Source organism: Carcharodon carcharias, chromosome 30, assembly GCF_017639515.1.
Source record: "Carcharodon carcharias isolate sCarCar2 chromosome 30, sCarCar2.pri, whole genome shotgun sequence".
NCBI lineage: Eukaryota > Metazoa > Chordata > Chondrichthyes > Lamniformes > Lamnidae > Carcharodon > Carcharodon carcharias.
This window is the reverse complement of record NC_054496.1, coordinates 13,138,145-13,159,624: the sequence shown is the minus strand read 5'-3', so window position 1 is coordinate 13,159,624 and position 21,480 is coordinate 13,138,145. Positions and strand designations below refer to the sequence as shown.

Below are 21,480 nucleotides of genomic sequence, written 5' to 3'. Positions count from 1 at the left end.
CCAGCATTGGTACAATGGGCCGAATAGCCTCATGTGCTGTAAGGATCTATGACTCTTAGGAAATCCTAGCCTTGCCAACGATGCCCACATCCCGAGCACAAATTTTAAAAAAGTCCAGCACCCTGTTTACCCAAATTAAATGGGAAATATAAGAAGCTGTGTACTCTGTGGGTAAAGGCAGGGACTGTGCAAAAATCGTGAAGGCTCTGGAGAGAGTGGTGGTGGTGTTTTAGTTCATTCACGGAGTCCAAGTTGCTTTGGCAACATGCACTTTTACATGCATGTTGTAGTCTGGAACTATGGCTAGTGATGCTCGAGGATCCACCATAGGGCTGACCAGAAATCTCTCCTGCTCTTACCACCTGCCATTGGTGGCAAGGATTTACAGGTTGACCGACACTCAATCTGTTTGGCATGTAATGACGCACATTCCTTGGCCATCAAGTCCTAGGATGGGACTCAAACCTGGAGCTTCTAGCTCAGAGGCAGGAATGCTACCCACTGCACCACAAGAACTCCTGGACAGAGTAGATAAGGAGAAACTGATCCCATTGACAGAAGGCTTGCAAATAAAAGAACTCCAATTTAAGATGATTGGCAAAAAAACCAGAGGCGACATGAGAAAATACATTTCCGATGCAGTGATTGGCTAGAACCTGGAATGCACTGCTTGTAACAGCTAGTGTAAGTGTGTGCAGGCAGATTCAAATGTGGCTTTCAAAGGGGAATTGGAAAATTATCTGAACAGAAAGAAAATGCAGGGCTGTGAGGTAAGGGTAGGGGAGTGGACTAACTGAGCAGCTCTTACAAAGAGCCAGTATGGAAATGATGGGCCAAATGGCCTCATTCTGTGCTGTTACCATTCTATGATTCTGTGCAGCACATTATCATTGTTATAATGAAGTTCCTGCTCACTTCTAACAAGATAAAAACAGAGTGTATATAAAGCCTTTGTGCAACTTTAGACTTGAATAACTTTGGACATACATAGGGTAGAAGCAAATTGTAAATGGCACACATTGGCAAAGTTTTAATACAATGCAGTTTAAATTTCTAGGCTTCAACATGGATGCCATCTTTTGTGGTACATTGTTCAGTCCAATTTTCCAACTTGTTTGTAAACATTTTCCAGTTCCTACTGGGTGATTTTATAGACATTAACACAGCATTAACAACATTAAGAACACTTAACATTAAAACAAAACATGAATTATGCTTCAATAATCCATTTACAGTTTTACATGTGCACAAAGTTATTGAAGTTTAAAGTTGCACAAGGACTTTCCAAATACCCAGTATAATTGGGAGGCTGCTGCTGGCAGAAGGGACTCTCAAGCCTGTGAGTTCCTGCTTAAACTGATTCCATTGGGTCCGAATACACATGCAGCCTGAGCAGGAGTTCAACTGAAAGAGCAGGATTACCTGGTTACACATACACTCCCAGAACCTAAAGACAACCAAGGTTAATTTTAGCTGCCTGGCTGCTGGGACCAGCTAAACAATTCCCGCGCCCCCTTCTAACTGTTGAGTCGATGGTGAACTTTTCTGGAATTGGCACAAGGCAGCAGATATAGATAGACCTATAGGTACTGAGAAGATCATTCTTCAAGAAACTCTCGAGAATTTGAGGATCCAACGATGTCATCGCTTTTTGCTGGTTAGCACCATTGAAAGGATCTCCAGCTGGACCTAGGACACAGCACATTCTAAGTTAGTAAGTTCACTGAAACAGTCAAAATCTTTGATAGATTTTTAAAGATAATTAAAATGATTATCATAAAAGCCACTTGGCCTGTTGTGCCTATGCCAGCCCTCTGGAAGATATCTCCACTTAATCCCATGGCCCTTAAAGTGCTTTTTTTTTGCCCTCCCCACTATTTCTACGTGCTAACAACCCTCTGCTTAAATGTTTCCCTACCTCAGATGAAGGTGATTGTGGGCCATTTGCTTACAAACGATCCCGAGTACCAGCTCTACTGTCTTCCCATTCAAGCCTCTGGTTGTTACTTCAAACTTGTCCTGACCTCAAATATCCTTTTTGACAGAGCACTCCCATTCTACTTAATATTTGGTGCTCGCACAATTTAATCAATATTTGCTCTCAATCAGCAAGTCTCACTATATCATTATAACAATGATAATGTGCTGCACAGAATCATAGAATGGTAACAGCACAGAAGGAGGCCATTTGGCCCATCATTTCCATACTGGCTCTTTGTAAGAGCTGCTCAGTTAGTCCACTCCCCTACCCTTACATCACAGCCCTGCATTTTCTTTCTGTTCAGATAATTTTCCAATTCCCCTTTGAAAGCCACAAGACGCACAAAAATGGTTGAATAATTAATGGGTGAAGTTCACTTTGCTTCTTCCTGCAGCATGTGCACCAAGCTCATACTTCTCATGTCAATGATTAAGGTGACCGTCGCACAAACGTGTTCAAAGAGTCAATGGGCCAAGTGGCCTCCTCCTGTGTTGTAATGACTCCATGACTGTGGATAGCTTGTTTTTGTTGGTGATTAGTTTTCAAAGGCTGGATGCATTTAAAGGGAAGCTAAACAGGTACGGGAAAAAGGAATAGAAGTATATGTTGATAGGATTAGATGAAGAGGAGTGAGAGGAGGCTGATAAAGAGCATGACAGCTGGCATAGATCAATTGTCCTGTTTCTGTGCTGTAGACTTAATTCCATGGAATGGTGCCAAGAAATGGAATATCGCTTTCTACTTTTCTCAGTCGGTACAGTGTCAACATACAAATTACGAACGTATGGATTAGGAGCAGGAGTAGGCCATTCGGCCCCTTCGAGCCTGCTCCTCCATTTAATAAGATCATGGCTGATTCGACTGGGGCCTCAATGCCACATTCCCGCATTCAACACCCTACTCAGGCTGGAGGCAGGGATATACTCCTTCTTACCTCAATTCCAACCTCTTTCATCACTTTGGCATAGCCATGACCACACCCATCCTCCCTGTGGCCTCGGAATTAAATTGCCAACTGAGCGGGTGCCCTAATTACGGCCAGTTTTGTGATGCGCAATTGTGCCCATTAGCAAACTACAGTTGGTTTAATTACTGTCGGGTGAGACTACTTGTGGCCTTTCTTTTCGATCCACCCTGTCCCATTAACATTCCAATTTTTTTTTACTCTGAACGCAGAAAAACGACAGAATTTGTTACCATGCATAGCAGAAGGGAATAGGAGGTACCCACAAATTGAAGCCATGAAGTGCACAATTTATGGGTGGAATTTTCTGCTCTTGCTGCGAGTTTGCGGGCGGGAAGGACACTTAGTTAGGTAGGATGGTGGCATACCAGAACTCCGCCGCCTTCCCACCTCCGCCAGAATTAAGATCTGGGCGGGAAAGCCCATGGTTGCCCTTCCCGCCCCACAGCCAATCGAGGCCCTGAAGTAGCCAATTAATGACCACTTAAGGACCTCATCCTGCCCGCTGCTGGCATTGACCCAATGGCGGGCAGGCCTGTTGCCATGCAGTGTGCACGGCAGCTAAAACCGTGAGACCAGCTTGTCACCTTCAGGAGCAGGGGGGTGGGGGGGGTGGAGTTGGTCATAGAATCATACAGCACAATAGGAAGCCATTTGGCCCATCGTGTTTGTGCTGGTTCTTTGAAAGAGCCATCCAAGTAATCCCACTCTCCTAATCTTTCCCCATAACATTGCAAACTTCCACTTCCGCCTTCAAAGGCATTTCAGTGCCTGATAGAGGGACTGTACATCAGGCATTGAGAGCCACCCCTCTGCCCTTGCTGCCAACCAGCCCTGCACCCCTCTCCCCATGACCCCCAACCCGCAAACCCCACCCCCCACATTACTTAACCTGCAGCCTGGGTTGCTCCACGATCCTGGGACTCAGGTACCTGACCTTTCAGTAGCAGCTACGGCCTCCCCGTTGGCACTGCTGAGCACAAGAGCTGCGAGCGTCTGATTGACTGGCAGCTCTTGGTAGGCGAGAGTCACGCCCCCGTGGCCTTGATTCCAGGGGAAAGCCTCACCACTGCCTGATTGATGTGTGGTTCGGTGGGCCTTCCCAACAGTGAGGCAGCGTGGGTCTCCCACCAGCTCTCCAGCCGAAAGGCAAGACCCCCCCCACCACCCCCCCGCCCTTCCCCTCACCCCCTTCCCCCCCAGCCAGCCACCCCCAACCCCCACCGAGACCTCAACAAGATTCTGCCCCAAAAGGCTGTTGCTGGGAGGCTGCAAGGTACAGGAGATGCAACCACATGCCCTCACTCAATACAACCACTTCAGGTCAGCATATATCCCGTGCTGAAATACTTAGCAAAAAAATTATGGAGAAGTGTATTCTTTACAACTTAATATATTGTAGCCAAATATAGGGTGCAGTATTAATTCACATAATCTCTTTGCCTGACTAGCTTTATTTCCAGTGGGTAGAGGCTCTATTACCTGTGCGACAGAACCATACAGACTGGAAGGTCCCCGGCTCGTTTCTCAGTCTTCACTGAGTTAGCTGATTTCTGCCAGGCAGGCTGTCACAATTAACTTCATTACTGGTCTCTCCTCCTAAAAGGCACTGTCTTACTATAATGGAGTTTGAATATTGCTGAGAAGACAGGCATGTTGCCTAAGGCTTTTGTCTTGCACTCTTCAGGACAAATGCAAGAATGTCACATTTCAAATGATCACAACAATTTATACTAAAGGAGAAAAGGATGCTGATTGGTTGGCAAGTTGATTCGTTTGAAACTTGGCATTCTTGCATTTCTCCTGATGAGTACAGCTTCGGTAACAAGGCCCTATTTATGATGGAATTCCAGCAACTTTCTCAGTACTTCACTATTTCTGCTGTTCTTCCTGTGTGAAATTGGATGGTGAGGGTCATAGGAACAGGTGTAGGCCATTCAGCCCCTCCAGCCTGTTCCAGGATTGATTCATTTGCCCACATAGGTTTTTATAAGGTATGAAGGACTAGGAAACCTATCAATCTCAGTTTCATTTTCAACTGGTTCCTAGTCTCAAAGCTTTTTGGGGAAGAGTGTCCTAGATTTCCACTGCCTTTTATGCGAGGAAGTGCTTCCTGATGTCATCCCTGAACAGCCCAGCTCTAATTTTAAAATTTTGCCCCCTTGATCTGGGCACCGCCCTACACCCCCACCCACAACCCCCCCCCCCCCCCCCCCCCCCCCCAACCCACCACCACTTGAGGGAATAGTTTATTTCTACTTTTTCAAATTCCTTCAGCATCTTAAGCACCTCAATTAGATCATCCCCTTAATCTGCTATACTTAAGGGAATATTAGCCTAAGGCTATGCAACATCCTCATAATGCCACCATTTTATGCCTGGTAGTGAATGTCGGCACATTATTTGGTATCACAGACTGCTTTCACACAGCATCCACGCACAAGAACGTTCAAAAGGGTTGGGGGGACGTTGTCACTGAATATCCCAGAAGCTCCAAGGTTTGATTGCTAGTCTGGGCTGCATTAAATGACCTTAGCCAAGTTGCGGAGGAAATGCAACCATGATTGGCAATTCTGAGCACCAAGGGCAAGGGTAACTCAGTTAAAGATGCCACCCCTTAATTGCCACTGGATAACTCTTGGTGGAAAAGGGCAATTGTGCGAGTGCTAGGATTAGTCTCTGCTTTGGTGCCAATCCTCAACTGGCATGTAGCAACCTGGGGTAAAAAACTGATGGAAGATCCACGCCCCCACTCTTAAAGAGTTGGAACTGGCAGGAGGGAGAGAGAAAACTGAGACAAAAGACACACAACTCTTCTCTCACTTTACTAGATAAGTTGGACCTTTTAGAAATCTGTTGAACAGCAGTTTGATTTTCTGGCAAAGACACTGTGCGTTTAAAAGCTGAGAAAGTCTTTCAAAGAGTTAGTCAGGAAACTGGCTTGGTTTCGAGAGGGTTTGTGGACTGCCTCTGTTACTGCTTCTTGAGGAGCCTCATCGACACGATTCATTATAGAACATAGCCCTCCTGCATTCATGCTCAATTCTGTCCAACTTGATTGCGATATCTGAAGGTACCTCAGGAACGGCCATACGAAGGAACTTTTGGACACCCAAAAAGCCATGTTCTATTGCCACAGCGAGTAAGAAATAGTGAAGGTCAGGGAGGTCAGCAAAGAGTTGCCTGAATTCTGTTGACAAGCTTATGAGTCCACAGTTGGTCATTATTGCTAGCGTGGTGAGATATTCAAAAGCCATCTGCCAGGCTCCAATATTAGCAGAAGGGACTGGGAATTGCCTCTGTAAAACCTTGCTGAATTTCATGCTTTCTAGCTTAATTCCCAGTAAGTTGTTTAGGAAACTGAAGGAACCAGCAAGTGGGTAGGCGCTTGAGAAAAGGGTCACGTAGCCAAACTTTATGAACAGTTCCAGATATTCCTCCAGCAGGCCTTCTGATGAATCCTTGAGGTTGCCTTCCGTTTCAATCAGCTGGAGTCCAATGTTGGCTGGGTGCGGAAACATTTTATTTAACTTGAGTTGTGTCTTCCAGTAGGGAAGCACTGTGTCAAAAAACTGCCCCATGATTTGGTGAACCAGGAGCTGGGTAGAAAGGGTGTCTGCAAGCTGCTTCATATCTCTCAGGTAGAAGGCAAAGTAATAGTGAATGGCAAAGTTGTTGATTAGGTAGAAGATAAGAACCTTGGCTAACAAGTGGCTTTCATGGATGGAAACTAAGCGATGGTTCTCCCTTTCTGTCAAGTGTTTGGCTAAGATAAGGTACACCTTGTTCAGTACTTCCACAGTAACACTGTATAAAAGTAGAGGGGCGTATGTCAACAGCAGACTCTGGACTGATTGCTCCTTTAAGTCATTCTCTTTAGCCCCTTTATATGCGTCAAGGAATGTTACCATGAGCAAGGAAGTGACCAACAAGCAGCCAACTAAGAATGGCATTGACTTCATCATTATCTTGAAGGAGCGTTGCTGGTCGAGTAATGAAGCGTCTTTGACATCCTTGTTCAAACCCAGTTTCTCCTCAAAGCCAGCCCTGACCTTCTCAAAGCTGTCCATCTGCCGAAGGGTTCCCCATTTAAATGTCAGCTCTGAGCTGCGACGCTTCCATCCCTCAAGAAACACTGTGGACCAAATGATATTGTACAGAGCACAAAGAACACACCCACCAGAATCTTTCAGGTTTGTGATGTAGAAAAAGAGTTCCAAAAGAGTCCGAAATGCAAGACCCCATGTGAAGTAGCCAAGAAAACCAAAGTACAAGGCAATTGATTCACCGAAATAGTCTCTCAAAGCTTGAACAGGTTGGCTAATGAGGTAAGAGTGTTTCTTCCATTGTTCTTTCAGTTTCTCTAGTTCTTCTCTATTGTGCATTGGGTACATTTTGGTTAGAAGTTTGGCACCCCATAGCTCCTGGAAGATGAGTTTCCCCTGATAGAGTTTGGCACTGGGCTCACCAGGAATGTGCTCTTCATCCTTTGCCCGGAGGTTATCCAGCACAAATTTGATGATGTACAGCATTTCGGCCGTGGTCAGCAGTTGGCCCTCCGCTTCCCGAAAGTTGTGCCTGTCTTTGAAATAGAACGGCTTGAAGTTCCCGTCCCCGTACACCTTCATCAGCGCTGCCTCCTCTGCTCCGCGCAGTAACCTCTCCAAGGTGGCTCCGATCAGCAAGACCACTTTGCTTTCCGACCGCTCAACCATTTTGACCTTCAGCTCCGCCCCGCCTAATGATTTTAGCACCTCGATGCGAGACATCAGCCATTCTACAGTCTCCTGCTTTATCTGTGGGGCAAGATCCAGAACCACCAGGGCCAATGGGAAAGCAGCGCTGCTTTTTGAGTCATCCTCCATCAATTGACGTAATTATCACAAATACCGACCCAATCGCTTCCCTATTGCTAAGTACTTGGATGTCCCTTCTTTTTAAAAAAAAAATCACCTCATGTGTGAAAAAGCAATCTACGTTATTCTATACACTTAGTGGAGTTGAAACGTTTTTATACCTAGCTTTAGTGTACATTGCAGTTTAGTTCAACTGCATTTGGTCTAAGTTTGAGTGAAGGCTGTGCAAACATTAACTGGTAAGCTTTGTGATGTCGCTAGCTATGTCATGAGATGACAAGCAGTTCGCTTTTTATCTGAGGCAATTTTAATGTAAATATGGCAGCATCTTCACACCTCCCCCTGGCCACCTTTTTCTCTCTGAGCTAATTCCTTTATTCGTAATATGATGACAGAATGGGGAAGGGAGAGAGAGAGAGATTGGGCAAAGACAGAGTGGCACAGAGAAGAAGGCCCCCTTCAAACAATTCAAATTGATGCCATAAATCTAAGATAGTCACCAGTAAATCCACTAGGGAATTCAAGAGAAACTTCATGGAATTGTTATAGCACAGAAAGAGACTATTCAGCCCATCATGTCTGCACCAGCTCTCCAAATGAGCAATTCACTTCGTGCCATTCTCCTGCCTTCTCCCCATAACCTGCACATTCTTCCTTTTCAGATAACAGTCTAATTCCCTGTTGAATGCCTTGATTGAATCTGCCTCCACCACACTCAAGCACTGCATTCCATAAGACCATAAGACATAGGAGCAGAAATTAGGCCATTCAGTCCATCGAGTCTGCTCCACCATTCAATCATGGCTGATAAGTTTCTCAACCCCATTCTCCCGCCTTCTCCCCGTAACCTTTGATCCCCTTACCAATCAAGAACCTATCTATCTTGGTCTTAAATACACTCAATGACCTGGCCTCCACAGCCTTCTGTGGCAATGAATTCCATAGATTCACTACTCTCTGGCTAAAGAAGTTTCTCCTCATCTCTGTTCTAAAAGTTCTTCCCTTTACTCTGAGTATTCCAAACCCTGACCACCCGCTGTGTGAAAAGGTTTGTCCTCATGTTGCCATTGTTTCCTTTGCCAATTTCCTGAAATCTGTGCCCTCTTGTTCTTCATCCTTTCACCAATGCGAGCAGTTTTTCCCTATCTACTCTGTCCAGACCCCCATGATTTTAAATGCTTCTATCAAATCTCCTCTTAGCCTTCTCTCCTTCAAGGAAAACAGTCCCAACTTCTCCAATCTATGTACTGAAGTTCCTCGTCCCTGGAACCATTCTCCTGAGTCTTTACTGTGCTCTCTCTAATGCCTTCACCCAAAATCTTCTTTACCCAGAGAGCGGTCAGAATGTGGAACTCGCTAACACAGGGAATAATTGGAGCGAATAGTACAGATACATTTAAGGGGAGGCTAGATAAGCAGATGAGAGAAAGGAATAGAAGGATATGCAGATAGGGTGGGATGAAGAACAAAGGGAAGAGGCTTGAGTGGGACATGAACACAGGCACAGACAGTTGGGCCAAATACCCTGTTTCAGTGTTACACACTCAATGTTGGAAAAAAAGTAGAACTTATATATAATAATCACACCCATGTACAACACCTATGATGATTAAAGTCATCCAGACTGGCATCACAGTGACCCAGGAGATATCACAAACATGCTTCACTTTTATCTTCTAGTTCTGGGAAAATTCAGCTTTGCTTTGTTTGAAAACTGAACTGAAGTGTTACAAATGGAATGGAGTGAGGTCTGTGGAGAGTTGATAGCTTGTGTTACTCTCTAGCCCAACCCTCCCCAGTAATAGCCACATGCAGGAGATGATCTGAGAATCGCTCATCTCTTGCACATGTGGAGAACAGTCCGTCCTTGCCAGCAACTTTGGACATTTATCTTATGAGAGAATGACAGGGTGAGAGGGAATGAGAGAACATATGCAAGACACAGAGTGATCCCAGCGTCCCTAGCACTGGTGAAACCCTGGTGAAATGGGCAGGAACTGAATGACATTTCGGGTCATCAAGCCTGTCCCAGTTTCTGATGTCTGGAGCATCATGACCAGACACTTCTTATCTATCCCCTTAGCAGCCATACAATCGTCTGGGAAAGGCAAAAAAAAACAACTCAGGAAAAGAAACTCAAGGTAATAAGGAGAAAATAAATATGGAGTATCACACAGCAAAGGTTAAATATAATTAAGAAAGACTCGCGGTTTATTTGCATTGCATTTCTGTAGCACTTTACGCGACTTCTGGATACTGCAGTACCTTTGAACTGTAGTCATTGTTACAGTGGCAGCCAATTTGTGCACAGCAAGCTCCCACAAACTGCAACATCCAGATCATCTGTTTTTGTGATGTTGATTGAAGGATAAATATTGGTAGGATTACCAGGGATAATTCCCCTGCTTTCCTTCCAGATAGTGCCATGGGATCTTTTACAGGCAGATGACTTAGGTTTAGAAGGCTTCCCATGTCTAGAGATGCATGAGGCAGACAAAGCTTTTCCATTACTTGTTTTTACTGGAACAGCTTGAGGGCAGAGGCTACTTAGCTCGAGGTGGTGGGGCACCACTTCACATCACATATGGCTGACCAGGAGTCCACCCCACTATTACCACCTGCCATTGGCATGTGTTGGAAGGGTTTGCAGGTTGATACCGCAACCTGTTTGGCCACTTTATGAACGCACCTTCCTTGGCCATCAAGTCCTGGAGTGCGACTCGAACCTAGAGCTTTTGGCTCAGAGGCAGGGACGTTACCAACTGCGCCACAAGATCTCCCTAGGAACATCAGTTTAATATCTCATTTGAACGATGGCACCTCCAACAATGCAGCGTTCTCTCAGTACCTCACTGGAGTGTCTGCCTGGATTTTTGTACTCAAGCTCTGGGGTGGGACTTGAACCCAGAACTTTGTGACTCAGAGACAAGAGTGCTACCAACTGAACCACAGTTGACATTCATTTAATTCTTCAGTGTTCTCAGCCTCACCCCATTGCCAGTGACAGGATAGTATCTCCTCAAAGTGACTCACCTACTCTCTGGCAGTGAAACACTGCAGCCTCCTTGGAAAGGAAAACGTCTTGGTAAACGGCAATGGGATCATGCTGGGGAAAACACAGCCAGCTTTCCTCTTGATCCTCAAAATAATACAGCACAAAATATTTAACGATGGGGAGGTACTGCCATGACGAGCCAGCGGAAGACTGAAGCACCTTTAATGGAAACAGAAAACAGTTAACTAAGAACAGCACAGGCTAACATTAAGACAAAAACCCAATATGCAAACCAAGCTCGCAAAGCCTCACTTATTTAGAATGAAACATGCCTCCGTTGTTCTTTGATAACATAGAAATCCATTTTACAAATGAGCTTTCCGAGCACAGAACTCAGGATCAAAAGTCAGTAATCCCCACGTGTCCCATTAGAACTAATGGGCCGTGAACTGAGCAGAGCATTCTGACCTCTGCACTGAAGTCAAGACAGATGTAAGAAGACACTTAAAGATCCTAATATATATGCATTTAAGGGGAAGTTAGATAAACATATGAGGGAGAAAGGAGTAAAAGGATATGTTGATAGGGTCAGATGTGGATGAGGAGTTGGAGGAGACTTGTGCGGAGCATAAACATTAGCATGGACCATAAACACTGGCATGGACCAGTAACTCATCCCCTGATTCCCCAAAGTCCATCTACAAGGCACAAGTCAGGTGTGTGATGGAATACTCTCCACTTGCTTGGATGAGTGCAGCTCTCACAACACTCAAAAAGCTCGATACAATCCAGGACAAGGTTTGCCTGCTTGAGTGTCACCCCTGCCACCACCTTAAACATCCACTTCCCCCACCATCGACGCACAGTCGCAGCAGTGTGTACCATCTACAAGATGCACTGCAGCACCTCCCAAACCCATGACCTTTATCACTTAGAGGGACAAGAGCAGCAGATAGATGGGAACACCACCACCTGCAAGTTCCCCTCCAAGCCACACACCATCCTGACTTGGAACTATATCGCCGCTCCTTCACTGTCGCTGGGTCAAAATCTTTGAACTCCCTTCCTAACAGCACTGTGGGTGTACCTACACCACGTGGACTGCAGCGGTTCAAGAAGGCAGCTCACCACCACCTTCAGATGGGTAATTAGGGATGAGCAATAAACGTTGCCCTAGCCAACGACACCCACATCCCATGGAGAATAAAAGGAAAAAATGGGCCGATTGGCCTGTTTCTGTACTGTAGGATACTTTGTACAAAGTAATATTTCCAGGGGGATCGAGACAGAAAGGGCAAGGAAAAGACACAGAGACAAGGTTGGGGGTAGTTAATGTAACTCACATGGCGGGAAACTGACTGCATTGGGAGCATGGCTGGATTTACACCCTGTCTGATGCCTAAGTCAACAGAGGGTAAAATCAGGATGTAAAAATCAGTTAGGATCTAAAAATTGGTGATGCACCCAATTCCATCAGTTTCCCGACCAGCTAGGTTAAAATTGCGCCCTGCCCCAATTGTTATCTACTCTGTCACAGCCCTTCATCATTTTAAACACCTCCGTAAAAATCACTGTGAGGATAACTGCACCCCAAGGACTGTCTGTTTCATCCTTGGGAGGGCAGTGGTACAGGGCTGGCACTGTGGTGGCTAAGCAGTAGGAGAAAGTAGCTAAGCAAGTGATGAATGATGGTGCCTGGTATATGGTGCCTGGTATATGGTGCCTGGTATAGTGATGAATGAAGTAGCTAAGCAAGTGATGAATGATGGTGCCTGGTATAGTGGGTTGGCAGTGGTTTGACTCTGAACCTCTCCTTTAGCTCAGGGTGGCAGGGAGCTGGTCAGTACAGATCAGGCATAAACCTTCATGGTCTAATGCACACATGGGGCATTCATCTACTGAATCATATGATGGCCATCATGTTCCTATCGGTGGAAGTTTCTTACCTATTTTAGCATAAGCCTGAAGTGCTTCTCTGTCACATCCTAATGGGCCTTTCAGGTAGTAGAACTCAGTCAGTTCCAAAACATTAAGGAATGGACTTAATGAACCAAACCAGGTGGCTGAAGATTTCACTCCCAGACCAGTCGCCACCTGGGAGATTGGGCAAAAGGAAACATCAGTAAAGTACAGAAGGGCTTGATTGAATAATTATTTAACATAAACTAAAATCTGGCTGTCCCATTGCCCTCACAGCTGAGATTTTAGAGCATTTGGGAGAATGATCCTACATCATGTTGCATAGAGGTGGCTTGCTTTAGTTCATTAGCAAACTTTGCCAATGGGCTATAATCATTAGCCACTGCACTACCAATATCAACAACAACTTGCATTTATATTGCACTTTTACTAATAAAGTGCCCCAAGGCACTTCGCTCGAGTGTAATCAAACTATATACACTTGGCCACATAAGGAGATATTAGTACAGATGATCAAAAGTTTAGTCAATAGGTTTTAAGGAGCATCTTAAAGGAAGAGAGTGAGGCAAAGAGATTTATATGAGCATTGGCAGATAGGAAAAAAGCTCTCTGGTCCATCCAGCCTGTCCTACACCACTGTCATACCTAGGGAATCACAATATATAGACCCCACATCCCAGCCAAAAGCCACGCAGTCTCCCAGGAGAGCTGAACATCCAAAGCAACTCAGGCCAATAACGGAGAAAAAAATCTGGGAAATTCCTTTGTGAAACCCCCCTCTTAGGCTGATAGAAACTAGTGCAATTCATGGAACTATGATTACAAAAACTACATAGCAATCATACAAGAAGAGACAAATTGCAGTCTGTCTTTGTTTCAGTCTTTCAGACAATTGAAGATTAATTGTGACATTCTGTGGATTATTTCATCTGAGGATAAAAGAGAATCAGCTAAACTAATTTGGTAGCATGCCTGCCTTGGGGTTCAAGGCCCACTACCGCTAGCACTTGAGCACATCATCTACATGGACCTCTAGTGCCGCGGTAAGAATCTTCTCCCTCATTGGAATGCAATGTGCCATTGTGAGTCACAGAATTCCGTATTAGATTAACCTTCCAGTTGGAATTGGCTGTACCTTGAAGTCTTGATATCGATGCAGGATGTCCTTGTTTCGTATCAAAGTAACCAGTCCAAGTACAGTCTGAAATGTGTTTGGACTCAATAGGCATAGGGCATTCTTCAACCCAAACACCGCTAAGCCTGGAACCTGGAAGATGTAGTGCTCACAGTCAATGAGTTTTGATGTAAGCTGAAGTGTCTGACGGATAATTTCCTCGTCTCTCTTCTGCCAGAGGTCCATCCTGTTAGAAGGGGAGTTGATAATATAAAATGTTAGAATAGATAAACAATACTGTTGCTTGGGAAATCTTGAGATATGCTTGAAATATCTTCAATATAATATTAGTCTTATAAGCTTCATATTTGTAACATTTTGGAGAGAGCGCTGCGTTGTCTTCAGAATGAAATGTTCAAACAAGATGTCTTGCCCTCTCAAGTTTAAGTAAAAGATCCCATGGCACTATTCAAAGAAGATTTCTATCCAGTGTCTCGGTCAATATTTTTCCTTAACTGACACCAATAAAGTAGAGCATTTGGTCACTTATCACATCACTATGTAATATATTACACAATGTATTTTTCCATATTACAATAGTGACTACACTTTATTAGCTGTGAAATGATTTGGAACATCATGACATTGAGAAAAGGAGCTCATAAATTCAAGTTCTATCTCACCTTCCATTTCCTTCATCCTTATTGAAAGAATGAACATTTTGGGACTGTTGTCCTAGTGAGTCTCAGAACTGGATTAAAGCAGTCAATATTCATATCATCGAAGACCCATAGAGCTGGCGGAGGGGAGACTTAGCTGGATTTTAACCCAGGTAACAGGTTAAAATACTGAACAACCTACAACATTATCCCATCCTTCTCCAGACATATCATTTGTGACCTAAAATTTGAAAGGTAAATTCTAACGTTTTTCTCAACCTTGGTAAGGCATGACCTATGATCTTCCTAAACATTTTGTGATCTCTCTTTTGTTTTAACAAGCTAATGTTTTCATTTCTACTGTTTAATTTCTACCAAATGAGTTTCTCCAGATTTTTATCAACCTAATATTAAATGCACAGAAATACACAGAAGTCACAGTATTTTTTTATATCTTACCTTAGGGAAGCCTTTATGAATTCTGAAGCTACGGTTGGGTAAGGATTTGGGGGGAGAGGTGATTCCGACAGGATTCCCTGCAAACACTGCTCCCAGTGCCAATCCAGCCGGCAGTCAATACAGTACTACAAAGGATAGGGGAGAGAACATCAGTCTCTGTATCTTACACACACATTAATAAGGGAACTATAGAGGTTGAAAATTGAGAAAGTTGGTTCCTCCTCTCTTTGTCTTCAGCCTAGCTCAGTGATCTGAGTCAGAAGGTTGTGGGTTGAAGATCCACTTCAGAGACTTGAGCACAAAAATTTAAACTGAAACTCCAGTGCAGTACCGTGGGACTGCAGCACTGTCAGAGGTGCCGTCTTTTGGATGAGGCGTTAAACTGAGGTCCATGTCTGCCTTCTGACGTGGACGTTAAAGATCTCATGGAACTATTTCGAAGAAGAGCAGGAGAGTTCTCCCTGTTCTCCTGGCCCATATTCACCCTGCAACCAAAATTACTAAAAGGTATTATCTGGTCATTATCACATTGCTGTGAGTGGGAGTTTGCTGTGCACAAAATGGGCTGCTGTGTTTTCTACAGTGACTTCACTTCAAAAGTACGTAATTGGCTAGAGCGCTTTGAGATATCGCGCAATTTTAAAAGGTGCAAGTCTTTTTCTTCATCCACCATGCCATTTGTTTTGACCTTAGTTAAGGAAACCATAAACATTTCAACCCATGTATCATATGGAAGGATATAACTACCCCAGAACATTCTTAAACCAATGCAAAATTATTCCCTTTTTTTTGTGTGTTGTACATTAATGGAAATTGTTTTAGTTCTTAAACTTGTATGAACTTTAGGAATAGGACTAATCCGTTTAAATTTGCTTCATCTTTCAATTGGATTATGGCTAATCTGTACCTCAACTCCATTTACCAGCCTTCGCTCCATATGATGTGACATTCTTGCTTGACAAAAATCTATGGAGCTCAGTCTTAAAAGCTCTATTTAACCCTCTGCATCCACGGCCAACTTAGGATGATAATTACGAGTTTCAGGGTTTGGCTCACCTCTGATTTCAACCCTCAAACCTCTAAATCTCAGTCAGACTATGCTGTCCGGCTATACCCAGTGTTTCAAGTGTTTTGATGCTGCATTTCCACAAGCTTGCCCCACTTGAAGCTCCTCAAATATGATACTTCAGAAGCCACTTACCTTTGTGAGGACAACCTCTGGTTGACTGAGTCCAGGAACGTTTACATTAGAAACACTTTTGGCCACATTAATGTACCCTTCCCTGTTGTATAGAAGTCCTGGTGTGTCAAGGGGAGAATATTTACCGTTACCAGTAACCTGCGGTTAAAAATAGAAAGGATCAGTCACGAGCTAGCTTTGACACTGGGGAAACAGGGAGGAGCCACTGCTCACCCAGTGTGAGCATTTAACAGGTAACATACAGATATTCATTCCAGTCCTTCCTTACCCGATTGTTCCTTGGGCTTGTTGTGCGGAAGGTAGTTTCTGCTTGTCTCTTCATGTCAGTTAGTGCTGGAACCCAGGGTAGTGAATCCTCAACTGATTGAATCAGCAACACTGTCCCATACCACAACATCTAAAGGGGAGACACGGGGTTGACTCTGCATTAAAGGAATAATCCTGAAAGGCTGCTACCTGCTCCTTACCCTGCATTACCACTACAGGACGTGCTGTAGAGAATGCAGGGCAGATTCCGAACCGCAGAAATTAAGCACAGAAAGTAAGAGAGGACATTCGGTCCTTTGCATTAATGTTGCTGCTAGCTCTTCGACCAGATCTGTCTGTTTTAATCCCATTTATCCTATATCTTTTTTTATATTTTCAATTTTCAAATACTTATCCAATTCTCTTTTAAATAATGCTGAAGTGTCTTTCTCAATAGCCAGTTGTGGTGAAACGTTTCCTGCCCTAATAACCCTTGGTATGAACATTATTCTCCTAACTTCCCTATTTGTTCTAGTGAGGAACCTGACTCTACTGCTGATTCACCAACCAGTAGAAACAATCTTTCACCATTTGTCCTTTCATCAGTTTGGTCCAATCTTAACCTGCTCTGTTCCATTGTGGAAAAAAAATCCAGCTCTGGGATCGCTCACATTTTATTCTGTGCCCCGTTACACAGAGGCCAGAATTTTACACTCCACCCTCCTCCCCTACCCTTTCGCCCCCTCCACCCCGCACCCCCCCCCACCCAGCTGGTTCAGAGGCGGGGCAGGAGCTTGAAATTGCATGGACAGGATTCCCTCCGGGTTCCCACCTGCTCCAACCTCAGGGCGATTTTACGCTGGGGCAGGCAGGGCCTTGGATGGGAAGTCCACCCTTGCCCCAGTTAGGGTCCTTAAGGGCCTTTTCCTGCCCAGCCTAAATCCTTAGGCTGGCGGGCACATGACTTCCCAGGGAGAGAAGGCAGGAAATAAAGATAGTTGGATCTTGAGCGGGAAGGGGCTGGGGGAGGGGATGCACCTCCATCTGAAGCCCCCTATTGACGGGGGGCACTCTCCCCTGAATGCCTAGTGATCTTCGGACCCCCTGACATATCCCCGGAGACCCTGACTGTCTCCCTCGCGGTGTTCCCTAACCTCCCCGCCCTGGACCCCTGCCACTTACCTTGTCCTCCGGGTACCCAAGCAACTCTCTGCAGTGACTCTTACAGCCACTGCAGCACTTGTGCCTGGAGGGACTGGAGGGCTGCCGGCCAATCTGATTGCCTAGCAGCTCTCCAAGGCGGGACTTCCTCCTGAGTGAGGGGCGGAAGTTCTGCCCTATTCCAATCAACGCGCGTTAGAGGGTAATATGGCATTGGGGGTGCTGGGGTTGGCGAGAGTGTGTTCCCTGTGGACTCTTTGGATGGCTTGGGCCATCAAAATGACCACAGCAACTTAGTATTCGTTAGTACGGCACATGCCAGCAACCAGTTTAATGGCATGTCGAAAAGACAGCACCTTTGACCATGTAGCACTCCCTCAGTACTGCACTGTGAAACGCCAATCTAGAACCCGGGCTGATTTGTGGGCAGTTCCTTTCTAGTGCTCATTTTGAAGCTTAGTTGAACTGACAGAGTGGGCCGAATGGCCTCCTTCTGTGTTGTTCCATTCTATGAGAGCCGTGGAAGAAAAGAAAACTGCCTCACATCAACTTGGAATGAACCAAATTACCAGAATGGAAAATACCTGGTGATGTTGATTCCATTCACGGAATCCCCGTACTCACCCAAAAGTACATACAGACCCCAAAGCATATAGTGGGCACATTTATGCCAATGTAATTTGCCTAATAGTAATGAAATAACTCCCATAGTTTGAACAATTGGTTGAAGACATGTCCTGAATTTTTAAAATCAGAGAGCATTTGAACTGCATGCTTAATATGGTTTAAGTGGCATTTTTTAAATTCATTCATGGCATCACTGGCTAGGCTAGGCCAGCATTTATTGCCCACCCCTAATTGCCCTTGTTCAGAGAGCATTTAAGAGTCATCCAAATTGATGTGGTTGAGGTCAGTAGATTTCCTTCCTTAACCAGATGGGTTTTTACAACAATCAACAATGGTCATTTTCAAACTTTTAATTCCAGATTTTTATTGGATTCAAGTTTCACCATTTGCTCTGGTGGGATTCAAACCCAGGTCCCCAGAGCATTGCCCTGGGTCTCTGGAATACTAGTCAGTTTCGATACCACAAGGCCACCACTTCCCCTTATGGTGATGGCAAGTAGTTAGGGTCATTTGCTAAACATTGCTGGACACCCAAATAAGCAAGGATGGTGTAACTGCTTGGGACTGTGTCGCTTTAACTCTGCCCACCGTTTTGAAGTTGTCCAGGGATTTACTGTGGGGTGTTTCAGATAAACCATCCAAGGCCGACTCCAACCCCTTCTTCAAAGCTTTACTGAGAATCCTGAAATCGGACGAAACATTCCAGTAATCCAATCTCAGAAAATCCGAAATCAGTTTCCTGATTTTTTCTGCTAAGATTGAGTAGATCTCCCCACATTCGACCTGAAATAGCGGAAAGGCCCAATTACACACTGCTACAGCGAGAGCAGCTCTAAACTGTGATGAAGCCGTTAAATCTGGTATAAAGTTAATTCTGTTTTCAGTTTCTCAACACTAACCACTTGCATTTATATAGCACCTTTAACATAATAAAGCATCCCAAGGTGTACAAGACTGTGTCCAAGGCTGAGTCGGATAGATTCTTGATTGACAAGGGAATCAAAGGGTAGAACGGGGGGGAACAGGAAAGTGGAGTTAAGGCCACGATCAGATCAGCCACGATCTTATCAAATGATGGAGCAAGTTAGAGGGGCAAAATGGCCTACTCTTGCTCCTAATTCTACGTTCATATGTATGTTCACAGGAGCACTCTCAAAGAAATATGAACACCGAGCCAAGTAAGGAGATATTAGGTCAGTTAAGCAAAGACTTGGTTAAAGGTGTAGGTTTTAAGGAGCACGTTAAAGAAGAAGTGAGAGGTAGAGAGGTGGTGAGGTTTGCAGACGGAATTCCAGAGCTTAGGGCCCAGGCAACTGGAGGCACGGCCGCCAGTGGTGGAGCAATAGAAATTGGGGAACACAGAGATCTTGGAGGGCTGGATGAAGTAGAGAGGGACAACGCGAGCTCAAGAGTTTCAAAAGCGAGTTGCTGCCAAATCAGGGGCTAAAATAGGCCAGTGAACTCAGGAATGATGGGTGAAGGGGACTTGTTAAGGTGCAGGCTGTGCAGAGTTTCAGATGAGGTCAAGACTACGGAGGGTACAAGGTGAGACGCCAGCAGGAGAATTCTCTAACCTTGAGAATATTCAGCCTAGGTAAACCTTTCAACTAGTACTTAAACATTTTACTGTATTTATTCATTCCTCCCGACTCCAAACTATTACCCTCTCTCCTGAGGCACTGATTCGGGTACAATTCTGTAGAAATGTGGGTGGATGTCTAGTAAGGATCAGTCTCGATTAACTCTAGTTGTCCCCTGTAACCAAGTTGCTCCTCAATATCAAATGTTGCAAATGTAAATGTAGTTCCTTGGGTGAAATATTAGGACTTCTGATGATCCAGGAACTATATCCCACCCTGCAAGTGCACCCCAGCAACAATCAGTGCCTTCAGGAGGGGAGAAAACTGAAGAGGAACAGAAATCAATTGCATTACGTCAATTCCTTCAGTGCATATATTTAAAAAATTGATTTTTGAAGTTCTATTAAAGTAATATTTAAAGTGCCTTTACCTCCATGTTGTCAGATTCCAGTAGCATGCAGATGGTTTGAGTTAGGCCTAGGATTTTCCACATTTGAGAGGCAGAGCCATGTAAGAACCTATGAAGCTGCATCAAAGCCTGGGGAATAAGGGAAAGACAACATGGGCATTAACCGGTCCATGCAATCTGGTGTTTAACTCATTCCAGTAAAAATATGTGGCTTTTTATCTGTTAAGCACTTTTTTTTGGAAGGTGGGAGGGAGCTTACGCCCCATTGGAGGGATTCCGTGTCAACGCCAAGAGTGCCAGCCCATGTCAGATGTAACACCAGCTAGAATCACAGATCGAAGCTCCCTCTACTCTGCCCCAACTTTGAAGATTGACCCTGACTGCACCTGGTATGAAGCTTTGCATCTTCCACAGCAGCCAGCCTCACATCTCTCCAATTCATTGTGTAGCCAGCGGGACTTTTTTAAAATTATTTTTTTTTGTGAAAGATCCCATGGCACTAAAAGAAGAAAAGGGAGTTCTCACCAGTGTCCCAGCCAATATTTATCTCTCACCTAACATCGTTAAAAAGCAGATGATCTGGTCATTATCACATTGCTGTTGTTGGAATTTGCTGTGTACAAAATTGGCTGCCACATTTCTTACATTACAACAGTGACCACACTTCAAAAATGAATTTGTTGGCTGTAAAATGCTTTGGAAAGACTTGAGGCACTATATAAATGCACATCTTTCTCTTTTTTTTCTAAATACAGAGGAGCGGGTCATTCCATAGACTGCCTCTTACCTCCTGTAGGCCTTGGTCTTTGTCTGTCATTTGAGGTCCGTGTTCCTGATTCCCAGCATTGCCCAGCTCTGTGAGAATGATCAGTATGGAGAGGTAAGTAATGTCGAACGCTCCCGTGATCAAGGGGGTGCAGGCAATTCTTTGCATCATACTCCCTCTGACAGGCTCCAGGATGGTGCTGGAGTCTGGAGTATCTTTGCCTCGCACTGTGTACTGAAACCCGTCAAGCGGCACCTTGGAAGGAGTTGAAATATGTTGCAGAGCGTTCCTCCTCGCCCGTTCATCAGCTCGAGCTATTGGTACACAAAACGCAACAAACAAGCCAAGTGAATATTGACATGGCTGTGTCAGCCAACGTGCACAATCTCCAAGTGTGATTGACGGGAAAGTGGCCAATCATCACCATTCTGGTCTGACTCCAAGCAGCTATAAAATAAAACGGTTGACAAAGTACAACAGCAAGGAATAATGATAATCCCATATATAAGAAATAGGGGCAGGAGTCAATAAGATCATGGCTG

At 44.7% G+C, this 21,480-nt stretch overlaps 1 protein-coding gene across 1 annotated transcript; it reads right to left on the bottom strand.

The window, feature by feature from the left end:
• Positions 1 to 986: 986 nt before the first annotated feature.
• On the bottom strand, positions 987 to 17,650 carry LOC121271344. The gene is made up of 7 exons (XM_041177287.1): positions 17,578 to 17,650; positions 16,418 to 16,546; positions 16,150 to 16,287; positions 14,949 to 15,073; positions 13,852 to 14,077; positions 10,835 to 11,015; positions 987 to 1,689 (listed from the first exon to the last, which is right to left on the bottom strand). The coding sequence occupies exons 2-7, from the start codon at positions 16,544 to 16,546 to the stop codon at positions 1,448 to 1,450; spliced, it is 1,041 nt and encodes a 346-aa protein (XP_041033221.1). The 5' UTR covers positions 17,578 to 17,650; the 3' UTR covers positions 987 to 1,447.
• Positions 17,651 to 21,480: the final 3,830 nt, after the last annotated feature.

Bases quoted from the DNA above. Each gene is read 5' to 3' on its own strand.
- LOC121271344 (XM_041177287.1), bottom strand. From the start codon at position 16,546: ATGTTGTGGTATGGGACAGTGTTGCTGATTCAATCAGTTGAGGATTCA. The intron at 16,288-16,417 runs GTAAGGAAGGAC...TTTTAACCGCAG, and splicing joins CAAGCCCAAGGAACAATCGG to GTTACTGGTAACGGTAAATA. The intron at 15,074-16,149 runs GTAAGTGGCTTC...TATCCTTTGTAG, and splicing joins CAGAGGTTGTCCTCACAAAG to TACTGTATTGACTGCCGGCT.